The 20,293-nt window shown below is 35.9% G+C and overlaps 1 protein-coding gene across 1 annotated transcript in view; it reads left to right on the top strand.

The window, feature by feature from the left end:
- The window catches only part of ENTHD1 (ENTH domain containing 1), a gene marked incomplete at both ends in the record, with an annotated part of 93,900 nt that overhangs the window by 25,015 nt on the left and 48,592 nt on the right, over positions 1-20,293 (top strand). The window contains 1 exon segment of the mRNA XM_081249489.1: positions 2,199-2,317. Coding sequence (XP_081105615.1) covers positions 2,199-2,317 — 119 coding nt within the window.

Below are 20,293 nucleotides of genomic sequence, written 5' to 3' on the forward strand. Positions count from 1 at the left end.
AAAGAAACAACCACATAAATGTGGTTAAGTACTTATTAAACATAAAGAATAAAATTTTATTGGAAAGACATTTTTTATGAGCTACATGGAACTGTTCATTTACCCATATGTGAATATTACTTATTGCTTGAAATAAACAGGGTTCAGCATAAATTCTGTTTCTGTTTTACATTTTTAGAGATGTAAATGCTGAGAAGATTTGTTCACCTAAAATTGGGTGGGGAATAGAAGGTGTTTTATTATAGCAATGTCAATCAATTTTAGGAATTCTTTCCAAATAATATGCCAAAAATTATATAGTGATTTATTATAAAAATGTTTTTCATCTCTTGTCAACTGTTAACTTGATTAGATCTTTCTTTAATGTTGTTGAAAGCAAAGGATTGGAAACACCCCACTTAGAAAAAGATTTGTTAAACAGTCATTGGGAGCAATTTATGTTCTCAATTTCTGGAAATAATACCAAAAACCTTTTGCTAAAATTTATCAAATGACTATTAATTATTCTGGTTACATTTTAATTTAACCCAATATATTCAGAATGTGTGGGAGAAATAAAAACACTAATTGCAGTGTACCCGTCAATACAAAATCTTTTGAGAAAATGATTTTATTGTGTCATATGCTTTAAATGAATTTTCATCAAGTCTTCAGAACTGCAGATTTGTTTCATTCAATTATTGGAGAATATTCACCATATTTACCTAGTTGTCAAAGTCGGCCCTTGTTGTGAAAACAACCAGTAGAATCAGATTTAAAGTTTCTTTCAGAAAACATCTAACTTTATTTAAATAAACATGTAACCAGACATCACTCTGGTTGTATTCACACTCCTCAGTTTTCTTAGAGATAAATAGCTAAGGCATGAAGACTTGCCCTAAGTATGTTGCGTTGGTGAAATAAGGTGCCCCTGCCTCTGATGCTTTCTCTGCTCTTCTGTCATGGGACTCTTCCTCAGGAATGATGCATTCTTCGACAGTACCGAGGGATGGAAAGCACAAGGACATTAGATGAAACTTATCAACTGTCCTGCTCCTCCACACTGTGATATATCTGAGTACCACACATCCTGGTGTGGACCAAAAGAACTGTTGCTTGTGCCATGCTTTGCGATTAAAAGAAATATATATAAGACAGGCCAAACTTTGAAGCTCTACTTTGGGTTTTTCATGCCTTGATTAAAGGAAGCTTCCCTATACCAGTCTTTTTTACTATTGTTTGGTGCCTTAGAGACAATTATGCTTGTATCTTAAGGGAAGATGCACCATAATAATATGGGTAAAGAAAATGTCTTTCTTTGTAAAGTGGGAGAAAATTGATTATGAAAGGGAAAGGGGAAAGAACCAGCCAGATGCTTCTACACAGTTACATTCTCAGGCAGATCAGTTTTTGGTAAGAATATATACAGAACTTGTGCATCTGGAAATTGAGTCCTTTAAAGCTATCTATGCCCATAAAGCTATCTATGTACTTAGACTTGGGAAGTCTTCAAGTACCCCCAGAGGTGTGCATATACCAGTTTGAAGATAGATTTCTTATGCTTTTTGTGGTCCCCAATAATATGCTGAACTATAGTTGCTGCTAATACTTTTATTTACATAGTAATTAACATAGGAAGGAAAGTGATATTAAGACTACAAAAACATTAATTCAGCAAAAATATATAAACAGATATATCAACTTATCTTCATTGGCGTTTCTTTTTTGTTTAAATTTTAAAATTTTGTTTAAAAGTTTCTTTTTATAAAATAATCTATACATTTCTGACTAATTTTGCCTAGAACACATGAAATTCACACTGCAGTAATAAAGTTCTTTTAAATATTATTAGAATAATTATAATTGTCATTCCTGCTTTGCTAAAATTTCATTTGAGTAATTTTCATTTTCAAACTCTATTTTCTACACTATATTATACTTTATTTTAAAAAATGTTTCAAATAATAAAACTTAAAATTGAATCATTGATGGGAGAAAGGGCTAGAATTGAATTTGTATTTTTAAAATCTGTCTGAACTTGTCAATTATGATAAAGGGATATATTAAATGATTAATATTCATAGGTAACCATTGGCACATGATGTATATTTTGTAGACAAAATGGATCTTCAGAAATGATTAACTTAAAAATTGTGAGCTAATGTGAAAACATTACCATTTTCTGTCAAAGTAAAATCTTAGCTTTATGTTGTTGACAGAAAACACTTCCAAGGCCAGATTGAAACACGAGCAGTGTCAAGACATTCAGTTGCCTAACAGAACTGTGTTGTCTCAGGAAACACTACCCCTCAAGATTAATGCTTGGAAATCAACAGAGGTAAGTCATTATAGTAGTTTCCTATTGCTGCTCTAACAAATTACCACAAACTTAGTGCCTTAAATCAACACAAATGTAGTATTTTAGAGTTCTATGTGTTAGAAGTCTGACCCAGGTCTCACTGTCCCGGAATCAAGGTGTCTGCAGGGCTGTATTCCTTTCTAGAGGCCCTATGGGAGAATTTGTTTTCTTGCTTTTTCCAGCTTCGTGTGTTCTAAAAGAAACTGTGCTTGTCTTTTAACTTTGTTTTTGATGTCTTCTGTTATACAGAATTTTAAATAAGAATAAGGTTAAATTAAAGTTTTCCTTTATAGTTCATGCTTTTTAAAATCTTACTTAAGAAATTCTTTTTTTTTAATCCTAATATAATAAAGGTGTCTTATTTTTTCTTCCAATGTTCAAATTTTATGCCCTCTAGAATTTTACTATATAGTGTAAGATAGGGGTCTTATCTTATTTGTCCCCCTGTGGATAAGCAATATTTAATTTTTTGAACAGTCCATCTTTCTCTATGCATTTAAAAAAGGTTTTTATTGCAAAATAATTATAGACTTATAGGATGTTGCAGAAACAGTACAGAGTCCCATGTACCCTTCACCCAGCTTTCCCCTGTGTTGACTTCTATATAGCTGTAGTACAATATCAAAATCAGGAAATAAACGTTGGCATGTTATGCTAACTAGACTACAGACCTTATTCAGTTCTCAAATTTTCAATTCGTATTCATTTTTTAACCTGCATTGTGTGTGTATGTGTGTGGGTTCTATGTAATTTCATCCTAAGTATAGATTCCTATAAACCAGCACCAAAATCAAGATACAGAACTGTTCTATCACCACAAAAGAAGTTCTTCATGCTATTCACCCCATCCCACTCCTCCCAACCCCATATATGGGCAACCACTAATCTTTTCTCCATTTCTATTGTTTTGTTATTTCTAGAATGTTGTGTAAATGGACTCAGACTATACGTAACTTTTTGAGATAAATTTTTTTTTTTCACTCAGAGTAATGCTCTTGAGATCCACTCAGGTTGTTGCATGAATAGTAATTCATGCCTTTTTATTGTTAAGTAGCATCCCATAGTATAGATGTACCAGAGTTTATTCAACCATTCACCCACTGAAGGATAGTTGAGTGTTTCCAGTTTGGGGCTGTTTATGAATAAAGCTGCTGTGAACATCTGTGTACAGGTTTTTGTATGTGAAGTTTTCATATATCTGGGATAAATGTCCAAGAGTGCGCTTGCTGGATTGCATGGTAAGTGCATACTAAGTTTTTTAAGAAACTGTCAAACGGTTTTCCAGTGTGGCTGTACCATCTTACATCCACCAGCAGTGTATGAGAGATCCAGTTTCTCTGCATCCTCACCCACTTTTGGTATTACCACTATTTTTATTTTAGTTATTCTACTAGGTTTCTGGTGAGATCTCATTGTGGTTTTAATTTGTGTTTCCCAAATGGCTAATGATATTGAACGTCTTTTTATGTGCTTATTTGTGCCATCATAACTTCTCTTTGGTTAAATATATATATTCATATTTTTGACCATTTTCTAATTAGGTTGTTTTTTTTTTTTTTTTTTTTTTTTTTTTTCTTTCTTTTTGCGGTATGCGGGCCTCTCACTCTTGTGGCCTCTCCCGTTGCGGAGCACAGGCTCCGGATGCGCAGGCCCAGCGGCCATGGCTCACGGGCCCAGCCGCTCCGCGGCATATGGGATCCTCCCAGACCGGGGCACGAACCCGTATCCCCTGCATCGGCAGGCGGACTCTCAACCACTGCGCCACCAGGGAGGCCCTAATTAGGTTGTTTTTTACCATTGAGTTTTGAGAACTCTTCATTTATTCTGGATTCAAGTCCTTTGTCAGAGAGGTGACCTGCATATATTTTCTTCCAGTCTGTGGCTTGTCTTTTCTTTTTAACAGTATCTTAACAGAGCAACAGTTTTAAATTTTGGTGAAGTCCAGTTTATCAATTTTTTATTTTGTGGATCGTGCTTTTGGTGTCATATCTAAGAACTCTTTGTCTAACCCAAGGTTGTGTAGATTTCTCCTAAAAGCTTTATAGTTTCATGCTTTACATTTAGGTCTGTGATTTATTTTGATTTAATTTTTGTATAAGATGTGAAGTATAGGTTGAGGTTTAAAAAAAAATTTCTCTTCCCTACAGATATCCAATTGTTTCAACACCATTGTTGAAAAGACTTAAATTTTACTGTAATATGCTTAAGTGTGATTTTCCTTCTCTCTCTTCTTTGTCACCCAATGAGACTTTCCAGTGGGAGGTCTTTCATCTTTATTTAATTCTGAGACAGTTATCTCTGGTTCAAATATTTCTTACTTTATTTTTATTTTCTCTCTTTCTTATCTGGGCTCTTCTTATCTGGATATTAGTAATTCTCTTTCTGATCTTCCAGTTTAATAATTTGTTCTCAGCTATGTTCATTCCACTGTTTATCCCATCTGTGTTCTCTATTTCAACATTCTGTTTTTACATTTGATATTTAATATTTCTATTTCATTCTTTTCATTGTGTTTTTTTCCTGTTTCATATTGCTTATCCCTTTCCTTATTTATTTTAGTATGTATATTAAGTTTATTTTAAATTCTTGGTCCATCTTTTCTAATATCTGTGCTTCTGAAAAAACCTGTAATTCAGGTTTTTTTTAATAGTTTTGATCCCCAAATGACTGGTTACCCCTCGGGGTTATGGCTGCTCTGTCTAGGATTGCTAGCGGTCGGACCTTAGTCTGTGTCAGCCCTATCAGCTTAAGTGGAATGTAGGGGAAGTGGACTCTACAGTGGAGAGCACCTCTCTCCCCTCCCCTCTCCCTCCAGGGATACCAGAGTTAATCATTCCTCACTCTGGGGATCAATGCCTCACATTAGATCTTTATCCTTAGCACCCCAAGAAGAAGCAGCTTTAGAGGGAGACACTCCTTAAATTGTAAACCACCTGCCCTTGGGGATTGGAAAAGGAAGTGTGAAGAAGCCTCTTCTCAAGCCTACCTAGTCAGTCCCCACTGAGTGTTCTTACCTCCTCAGGGCTTCTGCACTCCCCAGAAGCACCCCCTCCCAAGTTTAGCTCTCTGACTCACAGCAGGTGCACAGGCAGGTTCCAAGGCAGTGAGTGGGCAGTAATTTCACCAACTCCTTCCTTATTTTATTCAACCATTACACAGGCCACCTTCTGCCCCAGGCTAAAGCCAACTAGACACCCTCACCCCCCTCACACACAAACATAACAGTTCAGAATAGCCACGCCATCTCCCCTGCGGCCCCTCATGGTTTTCTTCTCATTAAAAAAATTTTTTTACTGGGTTATAGTTGATTTACAATGTTGTATTAGTTTCAGGTGTACAGCAAAGTGAATCTGTTATATATGTACATGTATCCAACTCTTTTTTAGATTCTTTTCCCATATAGGCCATTACAGAGTATTGAGTAGAGCTCCCTGTGCTATACAGTAGGTCCTTATTCATTATCTATTTTATATATAGTAGTGTGTGTGTGTGTGTGTCAATCCCAGTCTTCCGATTTACCCTTCCCCCCTTGCTCCCCAGTTAACCATAAGTTTATTTTCTACATCTGTAACTCTATTTCTGTTTTGTAGATAAGGTCATTTGTAGCCTTTTTTTTAGATTCCACATATAAGCGATATCATATGATATTTGCCTTCCTCTGTCTGACGTCACTTAGTATGACAATCTTTAGGTCCATCCATGTTGCTGCAAATGGCATTATTTTGTTCTTTTTTATGGCTGAGTAATATTCCATTGTACTGTATGTATGTACGACATCTTCTTTATCCATTCCGCTGTTGATGGACATTTAGGTTGCTTCCATGTCCTGGCTATTGTAAATAGTGCTACAGTGAACATTGGGGTACGTGTATCTTTTCAAATTACGGTTTTCTCTGGATAAATGCCCAGGAGTGGGATTTCAGGATCATATGTTTTTAGTTTTAGTTTTCTAAGGACACTCCATACTGTTCTCCCTGGTTACTGTACCAGTGTAGGAGTACACTGTAGCGTAGGAGGGTTCCCTTTTCTCCACACCCTCTCCAGCATTTATTGTTTGTAAATTTTTGATGATTGTCATTCTGACCAGTGTGAGGTGATACCTCATTGTAGTTTTGATTTGCATTTCTCTAATAATTAGTGATGTTGAGCATCTTTTCATGTGCTTTTTAACCATCTGTATGTCTTCTTTGGAGAAATGTCTATTTAGATCTTCCTCCCATATACCTAGGAATAAACCTACCTAAGGAGGCAAAAGACCTATACTCAGAAAACTATAAGATACTGATGAAAGAAATAAAAGGTGACACAAACAGATGGAGAGATATACCATGTTCTTGGATTGGAAAAATCAATATTGTGAAAATGACTATACTACCCAAAGCAATCTACAGATTCAGTGCAATCCTTATGAAATTACCAATGGCATTTTTCACAGAATTAGAACAAAAAATTCTTCTCATTTTGATGTCATCCCTTTATAGTATCTCCAAGCTTGATCCTGAGGGAGGGGGCCACTGAATCAGAACTGGAACCTGCTCTGTTCTTCAGTGTCCTCTGACCTTCCCAGACATGCACCTACTTACTCCTATTTGTACTTTCACATAAGAACACACATCTTTAATTCTGGCATATATAGCTCCTCAAATAATATATTTTTCTCTATTTCCTTGATATTTTTTTTCTGCTTAATTTCTTTTAGGTATATATTGGGGCACTTAATCTCTCATTTTCTATGTCTTTCAACTGCTTTATTTTATTAAAATTTTTATTGAAATATAGTTAATGTGCAATATTATGTTAGTTTCAGCTATACTACATAGTGATTTGACATTTGCATACATTATGAAATAGTCACCGTGTTAAGTCTAGTAACCGTCTGTCCCCAACAACTGCTTTTAAAAGTAGGTTTTTGTAAAAAAAATAAAAAAGAAAAATGGTCATGAAGAACCTAGGGGCAGGACAGGAATAAAGATGCAGACCTACTAGAGAATGGACTCGAGGATATGGGGAGGGGGAAGGGTAAGCTGGGGCAAAGTGAGAGAGTGGCATGGACATATATATACTACCAAACGTAAAACTGATAGCTAGTGGGAAGCTGCCACATAGCACAGGGTGATCAGCTCAGTGCTTTGTGACCACCTAGAGGGGTGGGATAGGGAGGGTGGGAGGGAGGGAGACGCAAGAGGGAAGAGATGGGGATACATGTATGTGTATAGCTGATTCACTTTGTTATAAAGCAGAAACTAACACACCATTGTAAAGCAATTATACTCCAATAAAGATGTTAAAAAAAAAACTTAAAAAAAAAGTAGTTTTTTGTTTCATTATGTCTCCATGCTGTATTTTAGGTAATTAATCAGAACCATCTTCCAGTTCATTTTCTTCTCCTTTCACCTCTGTCCACTCTGGAATTTTCCCTGCCCATTAAGTGTTTTATTTTGATAGCTATTGCGTTGCTTTTTTACAGGATATTCATTTGTACTTATTTCATCTCTGCCTGTTTTGGCTTCTTGTTTTTTTTATTTCTTTAAATTAATGCTATCCTTTCCATTTTCTTTTTGAGAACTAAATATACTTAGTTTTGTATGCTTTTTAGATTTCTTAGTTTCATTTTGTCAGGAGTGGGTTCAGTTTTCTTTCTGTGTTTTGGAAAACTGGTTTGTAAGCTCTCCTTGAGTGGCTCAAGTTTTTTACCTTTCTTTTTCTCTGAGTGTCCTTAACCTTTCCTGCCTAACAGTTTTTCATTTGCCTCCTCCTGACACCTGGGACTACGTAGCACATTTAGAACCTACCCGGGCAGCTTGGGGCTCCTTTCTTTTGCTCATGTCAGAGATATTGCAGATCCGGTCCCCAGACCACAGGATGCTGTGGCTCAGTTGCTAGTGAAGTTTAGTTTGTGTCTTCTCACCTGCTTGTATACTACTTTTAGAAGCCATAGTCCCGCGCTGTGACTGATGCCAGGTTATTTCAGCTTCCTTTGTAAGTAGTGAAGCTCAATGCCTGGCATAGTTTCAAGCAGTGAGCCCATATTCAGCACTCCTATCTTGGATGGTCAGAAACTAACAGAAACTAGCACACCACAGTGGTAAATCTGTGTTTACCACTGTGGAATTGAGCTCCTGGTTTTCTCTACCTTTTTCTGGACCCAAAGTCCCAAAGGTCCACAGCTTCAACCTCCTTACCATCATGTGCTTTGTGTTCGTGCTCTCATCCATGAAGATGTTCATCTTGTCTTTTTTTTTTTTTTGCGGTATGTGGGCCTCTCACTGTTGTGGCCTCTCCCGTTGCGGAGCACAGGCTCCGGACGCACAGGCTCAACAGCCATGGCTCACGGGCCCAACCGCTCCGCGGTATGTGGGATCTTCCCAGACCGGGGCACGAACCTGTGTCCCCTGCATCGGCAGGCGGACTCTCAACCACTGCGCCACCAGGGAAGCCCCATCTTGTCTTTTAACATGACTGTACCTTTAATTCTCACCTTTGTATTTTCTCTTTCATTACTATGTGTTTGGAGAACACACATCCCTGAAATATGAACACATAGAACCATCTTGACTAGAAACCTGTTCCACTCAAGACTGTATGAAATTATCTCATTGATTCATTCTTCTGTTTTATGTGTGTTTCTCCTACTAAAAGGAAAGCTCCTTTTCAGGCGCTTTAGAGACCCTTCTAGTCTTATTCATTATTGAATGTTCAGTTGCCAAATTCTTGTTAAAGAAAAGTGAAATGAATGAATGAGTAGACACTCAGTGTTAGCTCCCTTCCCCTCTTTTCCTGTGATACAGGCTTGTTTTGGCCTCCTGCTCAGAATGCTTTGTTTAGTGTTCTGCCACAGTTCCTATGAGGGAGGGTTGAAATTATTTCTTGGCCTTCTGTTCCCGGCCCTTTGCCCCAACCAACTAGGTATTGGATTTACAAGATTTTCTAGCAGCTCAGAAAAGTACATAAAATTAAAATTTCACTGTTTCTTAATTGCATAATAGTCCACAGATTGAAAATATATAGGTTATTTTCAAAGGTATGACATTAAGTCAAAATGATTTTAAAATCTGTAATCAGTTTATTTGCTCCTGATGGCTTTTAAAGAAGAGAATAGACTTGAATAATCTTATATGCTTTAGAGGGTAACAAAGACATAAAATATCACCTAGTGATTTTTTTAAATCAGTCTTTAAATTCTCATTATTATTGTTTTTTCTTACTTTAGAAGAACCCACCGTAATTGACTTACATCATTTCACATCTTCTATCTGTGAGCAGAAAATGGTACCCTTATCTCAAAAGAAGTTTAAAGCTAGATTTTCCTTTTTCAAAGCATTACTATATCAGGACACTATTCCATCATCCTACTGACAAGCATTACTGTTATTACTGTCATGAACATTTGATGCAATCTAATATGTCCTCTTCAGTAATCTGCTTTTGTAGCAGAAGACAAAACCTACCAAGTTGAATAGTAAATCTAATTGTTGCCAAATGTACTGCACCTACATTAAAATTCTCATGTTTTTAATACAGAATGAGAAAGAAATGATATCGTTGATTGCTTAGGCAAAATGAGGAGTGCTTAAAAAATCTTTTAAAAATTTTAAATGGAAACTTCTTTAACTATTCTCTTTCTACAAATGTGAACATGATCTAAAAGCAGCAAATAAAATTCTTAACAGAATAAGGCTTTCAAAAGCAGAATAGTACTTGCCCCTGATACAGTCAAAACTAAGGAAAGCCTTTAAATATATGACACTTGGATGAGTTTTCTCTCTGTGTACTGTCCAGAATTTTTATTATTAAATTTGCTAATTAATAAGACTATTTGTAGCTTTTCACCAGCTCAAAAGACCTTCCTCTTTTCTTGCTTGAGGAGATTCAACGATGAGGTTATGATTTTTTTGGTCTCAGTTGTTTCCATAGCAACAGTTAGGGATGCTATAAATTGGTTCACACAAAAGTAAGTCTGACCAAAGCCTTCAGTGTAGTTGTGCGTTACTAAATCGCTAGTGACAGAAGATAACTGTTTACGTCTTACTGCCTCTGTTTATTATTTGTTAGGTGAAGAGTAAACAGTTTTTATCCTTGGATCTATTAGCATATCATTTATTATATTTGCAAAAATTTGAACTCATCAAAGCTGTTAGAGAAATGGAAATTATACTTATTCTAATTATGTTAATTCACTATCCTTTTACCTCTTTTCTGCATCATTGCTTTGTGCTTAAAAGTCCTTTATTTTCATGTTTGGGCTTTTATTCTTTTTAAGTTAGAAAGTACTTGTTGAAAAAAGTTTAAACAATATAAAAGGGTGAAGAGTGAAAAACAAAGTTTCTTCTTACTTCTCTATACTCTTTCAGTTCCCTTCCTCAGAGGCAATTATTACAAAATTTTTTATGAATTTTGGGGGGGAGATTTTCTGTGTCCATACATTTTTTACCTAAATGGATTCATTCAAGATATACTGCTCATTCATTCAAGATATACATGCTTTTAACTAAATAATATATCTTCATCTTTCTCTATAATAAATGCAATCATTCAATGTAAATTGTTCCAAAATACGCTTTTTTCACTAAACTATATATTATGGACATATTTCTATATTAGTACATATAGATGTGCTGTATTCTTTTTTCATTATCACCATTATTATTAATTTTTCAAAAAAGATTTAAACACAAGGAGAGGAAGAACAGGGGACTAACTCACACACTTAATAGAAGTCTCAATAATCAACCTTCTGTTCACAAATATTACAACTTTCCTAAGGTAGCTACTAGACACATGTGACTATTTAAATTTAAATTAATAAGACGAAATGAAAACTTTAGTTTCTCAAGCACACTAGCCACGTTTCAAATGCTCAACAGTCACATGTGGCTGGAGGCTACCATGTTGGATGGTGCAGACTAGAACATTTCTAGTATTGAAGAAAACTCTGTTGGACAGTGAGGGTACTACCCTTGCTGCTTTAAGGCCTGGAGGTAGAGAACTTGCAGAGACAGAGGCCAAGATGTCAAGGGTATGTGGTTTTCCTTTAAAATTGTAAGGGATTTCCAATGCAGCATCAAAAAATGGACATTAAAAAAATCTCTTTATCAGCAGTAAACATAAAAATTAGTTCTTATCACGACTTCAAATAGAATGCATAGCTGCCAAGAATTTTTTTTTCTTTTTTTTTTTTTTACATTATGAAATGATTACCACAATTAAGTTTAGTAAACATCCATCATTTCACATAGACACAAAATAAAAGAAAAAGAAAAAATTGTTTTTCCTTGTGATGAGAATTCTTAGGATTTACTTTCTTAACAACTTTCATATATAATATACAGCAGTGTTAATTATATTTATCATGTTATACATTACATCCCTAGTACTTATTTATCTTGTGCTGTATTCTTGATGTATAAATGAATCTTAATTTATTTAACCAATCCCTGTTGGTAATCATCTTGGGATTTTTTATGCTTTTATCTCTTAAAAGCAATGTTGCAATAACAACCTTATACATACGTTTTTATGATGCTGTCCCAGAAGTGGAATTGCTGAAAGGTCATGTTTATCTTTAGTTTTGAAAAGTACTGCCAAATTGTCCTCCCCAAAGTTGTACAATTTATATTCACCAAATGTGTATCCCCTCATCTTTGCAAATACTGAGTATTATCAAAGTTTTACCTCTTTGTCAGTCTGAGGTAGAAAAATTTTGTTTTAATTTGTTTTATCTTAATTATATATAAGATTGAACTACTTTTCATGTGTTTATTGGGCATTTGGGTTTCTTTTTATTTGTTAACTCTATTTGTGTCCTTTGTTCATTTTTCCGTTTGGTTTCTCACCTTTTTCTTTATCAGTTTCTAGAGCTATTTGTTAAATATTTAGCCTATTAGCTCATCCTTTATTCATTTTTAGTTTTTCATTTGATTTTTCACTTTATTTATGGGCTTTTTTTTTTTTTGCCTTTGTAAAGGAAAAACACATTATTCCTCCTGTGTTTCTTCTTTACTGTCATACTGCTACCACATTTCACTTCTAACACCAGAGATACGGGTTTTCCACACCTCAAGCAATTTTCTGACACCAGCTGGGTGTCCTACAATTTAATTTATTTTTGACACTGTCTACCTGGAGACAGTGTCAGATCCCACAGGTTAAGGGCTCAGTCCACAAGACTTCCCTCTCCCCGCCTCTGTTTCAGATACCAATTGCAAGTCCCAGGTTGTCACCTGTACTTCTGGCTGACCACTGTAAATCGGTGTTCCAATGACCCCTTCCTTAGTTTCGATCATTTGCTAGAACAGCTTACAGTGCTCAGGGAAACGTTTACATTTACTGGTTTATTATATAATAAAGGATATGATAAAGGACACAGATGAACAGCCAGATGAAGAAATACATAGGGTGAGATCCAAAAATGCATCCGAAATGGTTTTGAGTTCAGGAACTTCTGTGCCTGTGGAGTTGGGGTGTACCAACCTCCTGGCATGTAGATGTGTTCACCAACCCAGAAGTTCTTTGTACCCTGTAGTCTGGGGATTTTTTATGGATGCTTCATCATGTAGGCATGATTGATCATTAACTCAATCTCCAACCCCTCTCCCTTCTTGGAGGGTGAGGGTTAGGGGCTGAAAGTTTCACGTTTCTAATCATGGCTTGATCTTTCTTGTGACCAGTCCCCGTCTTGAAGCTGTCCAGGAGCCCACCAAGAGTCACCTCATTAGAACAAAAGACACTCCTATCACCCAGGAAATTCCAAGGGACTTAAGAGCTCTGTGTCAGGAACCAGGGTCAAAGACCAAATGTTAGAACAAAAGATGCTCCTAGTACTCTTACCATTTATGAAATTATAAGCATTTTAGGAGTTCTGTGCCAGGAACCACGGACAAAGACCAAATATATATTTCTTACTGTGATCACAATATCACAGCCTTATAGAAATCTAATTTTAATGTAGTCAAATGTGCCTTTTTTAAAAACAGCTTCTAGATATTAAGTCATTTCTAAAAAGAGTTTCTCTAGTGTAAGACTTTATAAAATGTCACCTTGGCTTTTTATTTTAACAGACTATTATTTAGATCAGTTTTACATTCAGCAAAATAAGAGAGGGAGGTACAGAGATTTCCCTATATACCCCCATCCCCACCCCATACCCCACTATCAGTATCCCTCATCAGAGTGGTACATTTGTTATCATCAGTGAACCTAAATTAACACTTCAATATCACCCAAAGACCATAGTTTACATTAGGGTTCACTCCTGGTGTTGTATAGTATAAAGATTTTGACAAATGTATAATGTTATGTATCTGCCATTATAATATAGAGAATAGTTTCATTGCACTAAAAACCCTCTGTGTTCCACCTATTCACTCCTTCCTCCCCACTAGCCCCTGGCAACCAATTATTCTTTTACACTCTCCATAATATTACCTTTTCCAGGAAGTCATATACTTGGAATTATACAGTGTGAAGTCTTTTCAGATTGACTTCTTTTACTTAGTAGTATGCATTTAAGATTCCTCCATGTCTTTTCATGACTTGATAGCTCATTTCTTTTTAGTGCTGAATAATATGCCATTGTTTCGATATACCACAGTTTATTAATCCATTCACCTACTGAGGGACATCTTGCTTGCTTCCAACCTTTGGCAATTATGAATAAAGCTACTATAAACAATGATGTGTAGGTTTTTGTGTGGACATAAATTTTTAACTCCTTTGGGTATATACCAAGGAGCCTAATTGCTGAGCTGTGTGGTAATAGTATGTTTATTTTTGTAAGAAACTATCCCAGTCTTTTTATGCTTTAATTTTAAAAAATGTATTTAAATGCTATCTATTAAGAATTTGTTTTGATAGATGGAGAGTGTTAGAGATCCACTTAAAAAAAAATTATTCATTTGGTTGCTCCGGGTCTTAGTTGCGGCACGTGGGCTCCTTAGGTGTGGCATGTGAACTCTTAGTTGTGGCATGGCTGTGGGATCTAGTTCCCTGACCAGGGATCAAACCCAGGGCCCCTGCATTGGGAGCATGTAGCCTTATCCACTGTGCCACCAGGGAAGTCCCTAGAGATCCACTTTTAAAATTTTATTTTTACAAATGATAATCAGTTGTCTCAACATCATTTGTTGAATAATCTGTCTTTTCCCCATTGATTTGAACTGTGGCTTCAATCACATAATAAATTCCCATTTATGTTTGGCCCCATTCCTGGATTTTCCATTTGTTTATATTAAAGAAGTAACATGTAAAGATAAACCATAACATTAAAAAAGAAGGAAATACAGAAAAAGAAAGAAAAAAGACAAGAAGGAAGGAAGGTAGGTTGCTCATAAGGGGACAGAAGGAATAAGGTGGAGAGGGGAAATAGAAGCTATATTTCTTTGATTATACCTTGTTTTTAGATTTGTCATTGGAACCCTGGAAATATTTTGCACAATTATAAGACAAAAGTGAACTAAAGAAAATAATCCTTAAAAATGTAAAATAAAATTTACCTTTCATTCAGTTGGTATTTTTATTCTGAGATGTTGGTACTTTTTATCTGAGATTATGTGAGTATAATGTGGCGTGAATCAAATAATAATCATGTGGTACTTTATTTGCTTCATCTTTGGTGTCCTTGACACCTGGGATTCTGAATATCAGAGAAAGAAGATAGGGATGTAAGCGAGAAGAGATTGCCGGAACCCAGTAGATCGGAATTGAATTGGGTGAATTTTACCTTAAAATTTTTTGGTAATTGAAAAACTTCTAAATTATCCAAAGGTCAAAGAGGAAGCTCAGAGGAAATTTTAAAATACATAGAGCTAAATGAGAAGACAATACAACATATCAAAATATATGAGACACTGCTAAAGTAGAGGTGAGAAGGAAGTTTATAGCCCTAAATGCTTAAATTAGAAAAGAGGAATATAATTTTTAAAAAAGAGAGAAAAGGTCTAAAATCAGTAATCTAAGTTCCTTCTTCAGAAAATCTAAGAAAAGCAAAATAAACCTATAGGAAACAGAAGAGAGGAAATAGTAAAGAGCAGAAATCAATGAAATTGAGAACAGGTAAGCTGTTAACAGAGAAAATGAATGATACAGAAAGCCAGTTCTCTGAAAAATATGTAATTGATGAACCTGTAGTAACACTGACAAAGATAAAGAGAAAAGATCCAAATCACCAATATCAGGATGGAATGGGATATCACTGCAGTTCTTGTAGCCATAAAAGGACAATAAAGTATTACTACCAATTTTATGCTCATAAAATTGACAACTTAGAAGAAATAGAACAATTTCTAAGAAAGTACAAACTACTAAAACTCAAACAAGATGAACCACAACCTGCAGCTGTTACAAAAATTGAATTTATAAGTGTCCTGAAAAAAAAATCTCTGGGCCCAGATGGTTTTACTGGAGAATTATACCAAACTTTTTTTTTTTTTTTTTTTGGTCACACTGTGAGGCTTGTGGGATCTTAGTTCCCTGACCAGGGATTGAACCCATGCCCCCTGCAGTGGAAGCTCTGAGTCCTAACCACTGGACTGCCAGGGAATTCCCTACCAAACTGTTAAAGAAGGATTAGCATGAGTTTTACACAGTGTCTTCCAGAAAATAGGAGGGAACCCTTCCTAATTCATTTTATGAGGCGAGTATTACTCTGATACCAACACCAGACAAAAACAATATGAGGGGCTTCCCTGGTGACGTAGTGATTGAGAATCTGCCTGCCAATGCAGGGGACACAGGTTCGAGCCCTGGTCTGGGAAGATCCCACATGCCGCAGAGCAGCTAGGCCCGTGAGCCACAACTACTGAGCCTGCACGTCTGGAGCTTGTGCTCTGCAACAAGAGAGGCAGCGATAGTGAGAGGCCCGCGCACCGCGATGAAGAGTGGCCTCCGCTTGCCACAACTAGAGAAAGCCCTCGCACAGAAACGAAGACCCAACACGGGCATAAATAAATAAATAAATAAATAAATATGTTTAAAAAACAACAATATGAAAAAAGAAAATACTATTATCTCTCATGAAATTATACAGAAATCCTCAAAAAGACTTATCCAGTTGAATCCAACAATGTATAAAAAGAATTATATACCATGACCAAGTGGGATTTGATCTAGGTATGGAAGGCTGGTTCAACATTTGAAAATCAGTCAATGTAGTTCATCATATCTACAGATTAAACAAGAAAAAATCATAGGATTATGTCAAGTGATGCAGAAAAGCGTTTGACATAATTCAACACCCATTTAAGATAAAAACTCCTGGCAAATTATAAATAGAAGGGAATTTCCTTAAATTGATAAAGATCATCTATACAAAACCTACAGCTAGTATAATGGAACAGGACCCTATGGTCTGTGCCCCCCATGTCCTCAGCCTGCCTTTTGTCTGTGGAAAAGCTTTAGCCAAAGAATAAGTTTAATCAGAGAAGTGAGAAAATGCAGAAACAAAGGAAAACAGTCAAAGAAGACCAAATAATAATAGTTTAGTCATTGAGCATAGTCAAGGACCTTTAGCTCCTTCTCAAGGGCTAGAGATAATATTCTGAGCCATATCCTGTGAGGTGTCTTATAGGTACTGAAACCCCCACCAGGTGGAAGAGGTTAACTACATGATGACCAGACTGTAGCCATGACATAAGCTGGTACAACTCCGAGAATTGGCCCCAAGGAAATGGGAACAAACTGATCCTAGAACTGAAGATTAACTGTACTTAAAACAACCAAGATGACGCTGATCAGACCACCAATGACCAATTTCAAGATGACTGTCAGAGTTGACTATACCGTTACTGCATGTACCCCCCTCCCTAAGCCTATAAAAGCTCATGCTCACTGATTGTCAGTGGGGGGCAGTCGGCCTTTGGACAGACATCCGCCCTCCCCTCCCCAGTTTTGACATCTGAAATAAAGCAAACTTTCCTTTCCACCAGTGTGGCCTCTTTATTGGCTTTTGAGCAGCGGCTGGACCCCACTTTTGGTTACACTGGCATCATAAATAAGGGTGAATGCTTTCCCTCTAAGATAAGGAACAAGGCAAGGACTCTTATTCAACATAGTATAGGAAGTTCTAGCCACTGTAATAAGGGAAGAAAAAGAAAGGAAAAGCATGCAAAATTTAAAGGAAGAAATAAAACTGTCCTTATTTACAGGTGACATGATTGTTTGCATAGAAAATCTCAAGGAAATGATACAACAAACCTCATAGAACCAGTAGTGAATTCAACAAGGTTGTAGGATATAAGATCAACATACATAAATCAATTGCATTTTTATATACTAACAGTGAACATGTGGTAACTGAAATTAAGACATATGCCATTTATAATCACTTCCCTGGAATGAAATCCTTAGGTATAATTATAACAAAACCTGTACAGGATCAGTATACTGAAAATTATAAAATACTGATGAAAGAAATTAAAACCACCCAATTAAACACCTACCATGTTCATGGATTGGAAGACTCCACATAGTAAAGATATCATAGTAAAACTGCCCCTAATTACTCTATAGGTTTGATGCACTTCCTATTAAAATTTCAGCAAAGTTTTTGTAGACATAGATAATAAGCTTAATCGAAAATTTATATGGAGGAACTTCCCTGGCGGTCCAGTGGTTAAGACTCTGTGCTTCCAATGCAGGGGGCATGGGTTTGATCCCTGGTTGGGAACAAAGATCCCACATGCTGCACAGCATGGCCAAAAGATTTTTAAAAATAAATAAATAAATAAAATTTATATGTAAAGGCACAGGCCCTAGAGTAGCTTAAACCATCTTGAAAAAAAACAAAAGAATAAAGTGAGAGTAATCACTCTGCCTGATATTAAAGCCTACTGCATAGCTACTGTAATCAAGGGAGTGTGGTATTGATAGACACTTAGGTCAGTGGAACAGAATGGAGAACCAAGAAATAGACCCACACAAATACAGCCAACTGATTTTTGACAAAGTGCAAAAGAAATTCAAAGGAGACGGATAACTTTTTCATCAAATGATATTGGAGCAGCTGGACATTCATAGGCAAAACCATGAACCTTAACTTAAACCTTATACAGAAATTCACTCCAAATGGATCACAGATTTAAATGGAAAATGAAAAGCTATAAAACTTTAAGAAAAATATTTGAGAAAAGTCTTGGGGTCTAGGGCTGGCCAAAAGCACGATCCATAAAAGAAAACAAAAATGATGTCAGACCTCATCACAATTTGAAAACTTTTGCTCTGTGAAAGACCCTGTTAAGAGGATGTAAAGGCAAACCACAAACTGGGAGAAAACATTTGCAAACCACATAACCAGCAAAGAACTAATATCTGGAGTATATAAAGAAGTCTCAAGACCCAACAGTTAAAAACCAAACAATCCAATTAGGAAATGGGCAAATGACATAAACAGTCATTTCAGCAAATACAGGTAACCAATAAGCAGATGGAAAGGTCAACATCATTAGCCTTTAGGAATATATAATTTTGAAATATGAAATATCAAAATAGCTAAAATAAAAAACAGTGACAACACCAAATGCTGGTGATCATGCAGAGATACTGGATCACTCATATATCACTGGTGGGAATGTAAAATTGTACAGCTACTCTGGAAAACAGTTTGACAGTTTCTTATAAAACTAAATATGTAGCTACTGTAAGACCCAGCAGTTTCACTGTTAGGCATTTATCTCAGAGATATGAAAACTTACTTTCATACACTGTACACTGTGTTCACAGCAGCTTTATTATAGCACAATTCTGGAAACAATCTAGATGGCCTATAACAGGTTAAACAAACTGTGATACATCTATACCATGGATACTACTTGACAATAAAAAGGAACAAGCTCGGTGCTTTGTGACCACCTAGAGGGGTGGGATAGGGAGGGTGGGAGGGAGGGAGACGCAAGAGGGAAGAGATATGGGAACATATGTATATGTATAACTGATTCACTTTGTTATAAAGCAGAAACTAACACACCATTGTAAAGCAATTATACTCCAATAAAGATGTAAAAAAAAAAAAAAAAAAGAATCATCCAAAAAAAAGGAACAAGGTACTGATACATGCAACAACTTGGATAAATCTCCGGGAATTATGCCAGGTGAAAAAAGCCAATCCCAAAAGGTTACATCCTGAATGATTCCATTTATGTAACGTTCTTCAAATGTCAAAATTACAGAAATGAAGAATAAATTAGTAGTTGTGGGGAGCAGAGCATGGTAGTAAAAAGGCATCAGGAAGGAGCCTTATGGTGATAGAAATGTTCTGTATTTTGATCATATCAATGTCAATATCCTAGATATGATATTATACTATAATTTTGCAAGATGTTGCCTTTAAGGGAGACTGGATAAAGGATACACAGGATCTCTCTGTATTATTTCTTGCAACTGGATATGAATCTACAATGACTTCAGAATAAAAGCTGAATTATGAAAAGTGGCAAATCACTTGGAAAGTGGTTTGACAGTTTCTAATTAAGTTAAAAATAAACGTATCCTATGACCTAGCCATCCTACTCCTGTGTAAATATCCAGGAGTAATGAGTGCATTTGTCCACAAAAAGATTGGTGCAAGAATATTCATAGTAGCTTTATTCATAATAGCTGAAATATGGAAACACCCCAAATGTCCATATGCAGGAGAATGGATAAACAAATTGAGATATTTTCATGCAATGGAATACTTCTTACAGAAAAACAAACAAACTACCGATACACACAAAATATGGATGAATCTCACAAATATTATGTTAAGCAGTGGGAATCAGATACAAAAGAATAAATAGGGTATGATTACATTTATATGAAGTTCAAAAACAGGCAGACTTATTGATGGTGATAGAAGGTAGAATACTGTTTACTGGTGGCGGGGGTATGGTATCAACTGGAAAGGAGCTTGAGGGAACTTTCTGGAGTCAAGGAAATGTGGTTATGTAAATATACACATAATGCTAAAAGTTACTGAGCTTTACA

The sequence above is a fragment of the Mesoplodon bidens genome, assembly GCF_964165515.1.
Source record: "Mesoplodon bidens genome assembly, chromosome: 11".
NCBI classification, from domain to species: domain Eukaryota; kingdom Metazoa; phylum Chordata; class Mammalia; order Artiodactyla; family Ziphiidae; genus Mesoplodon; species Mesoplodon bidens.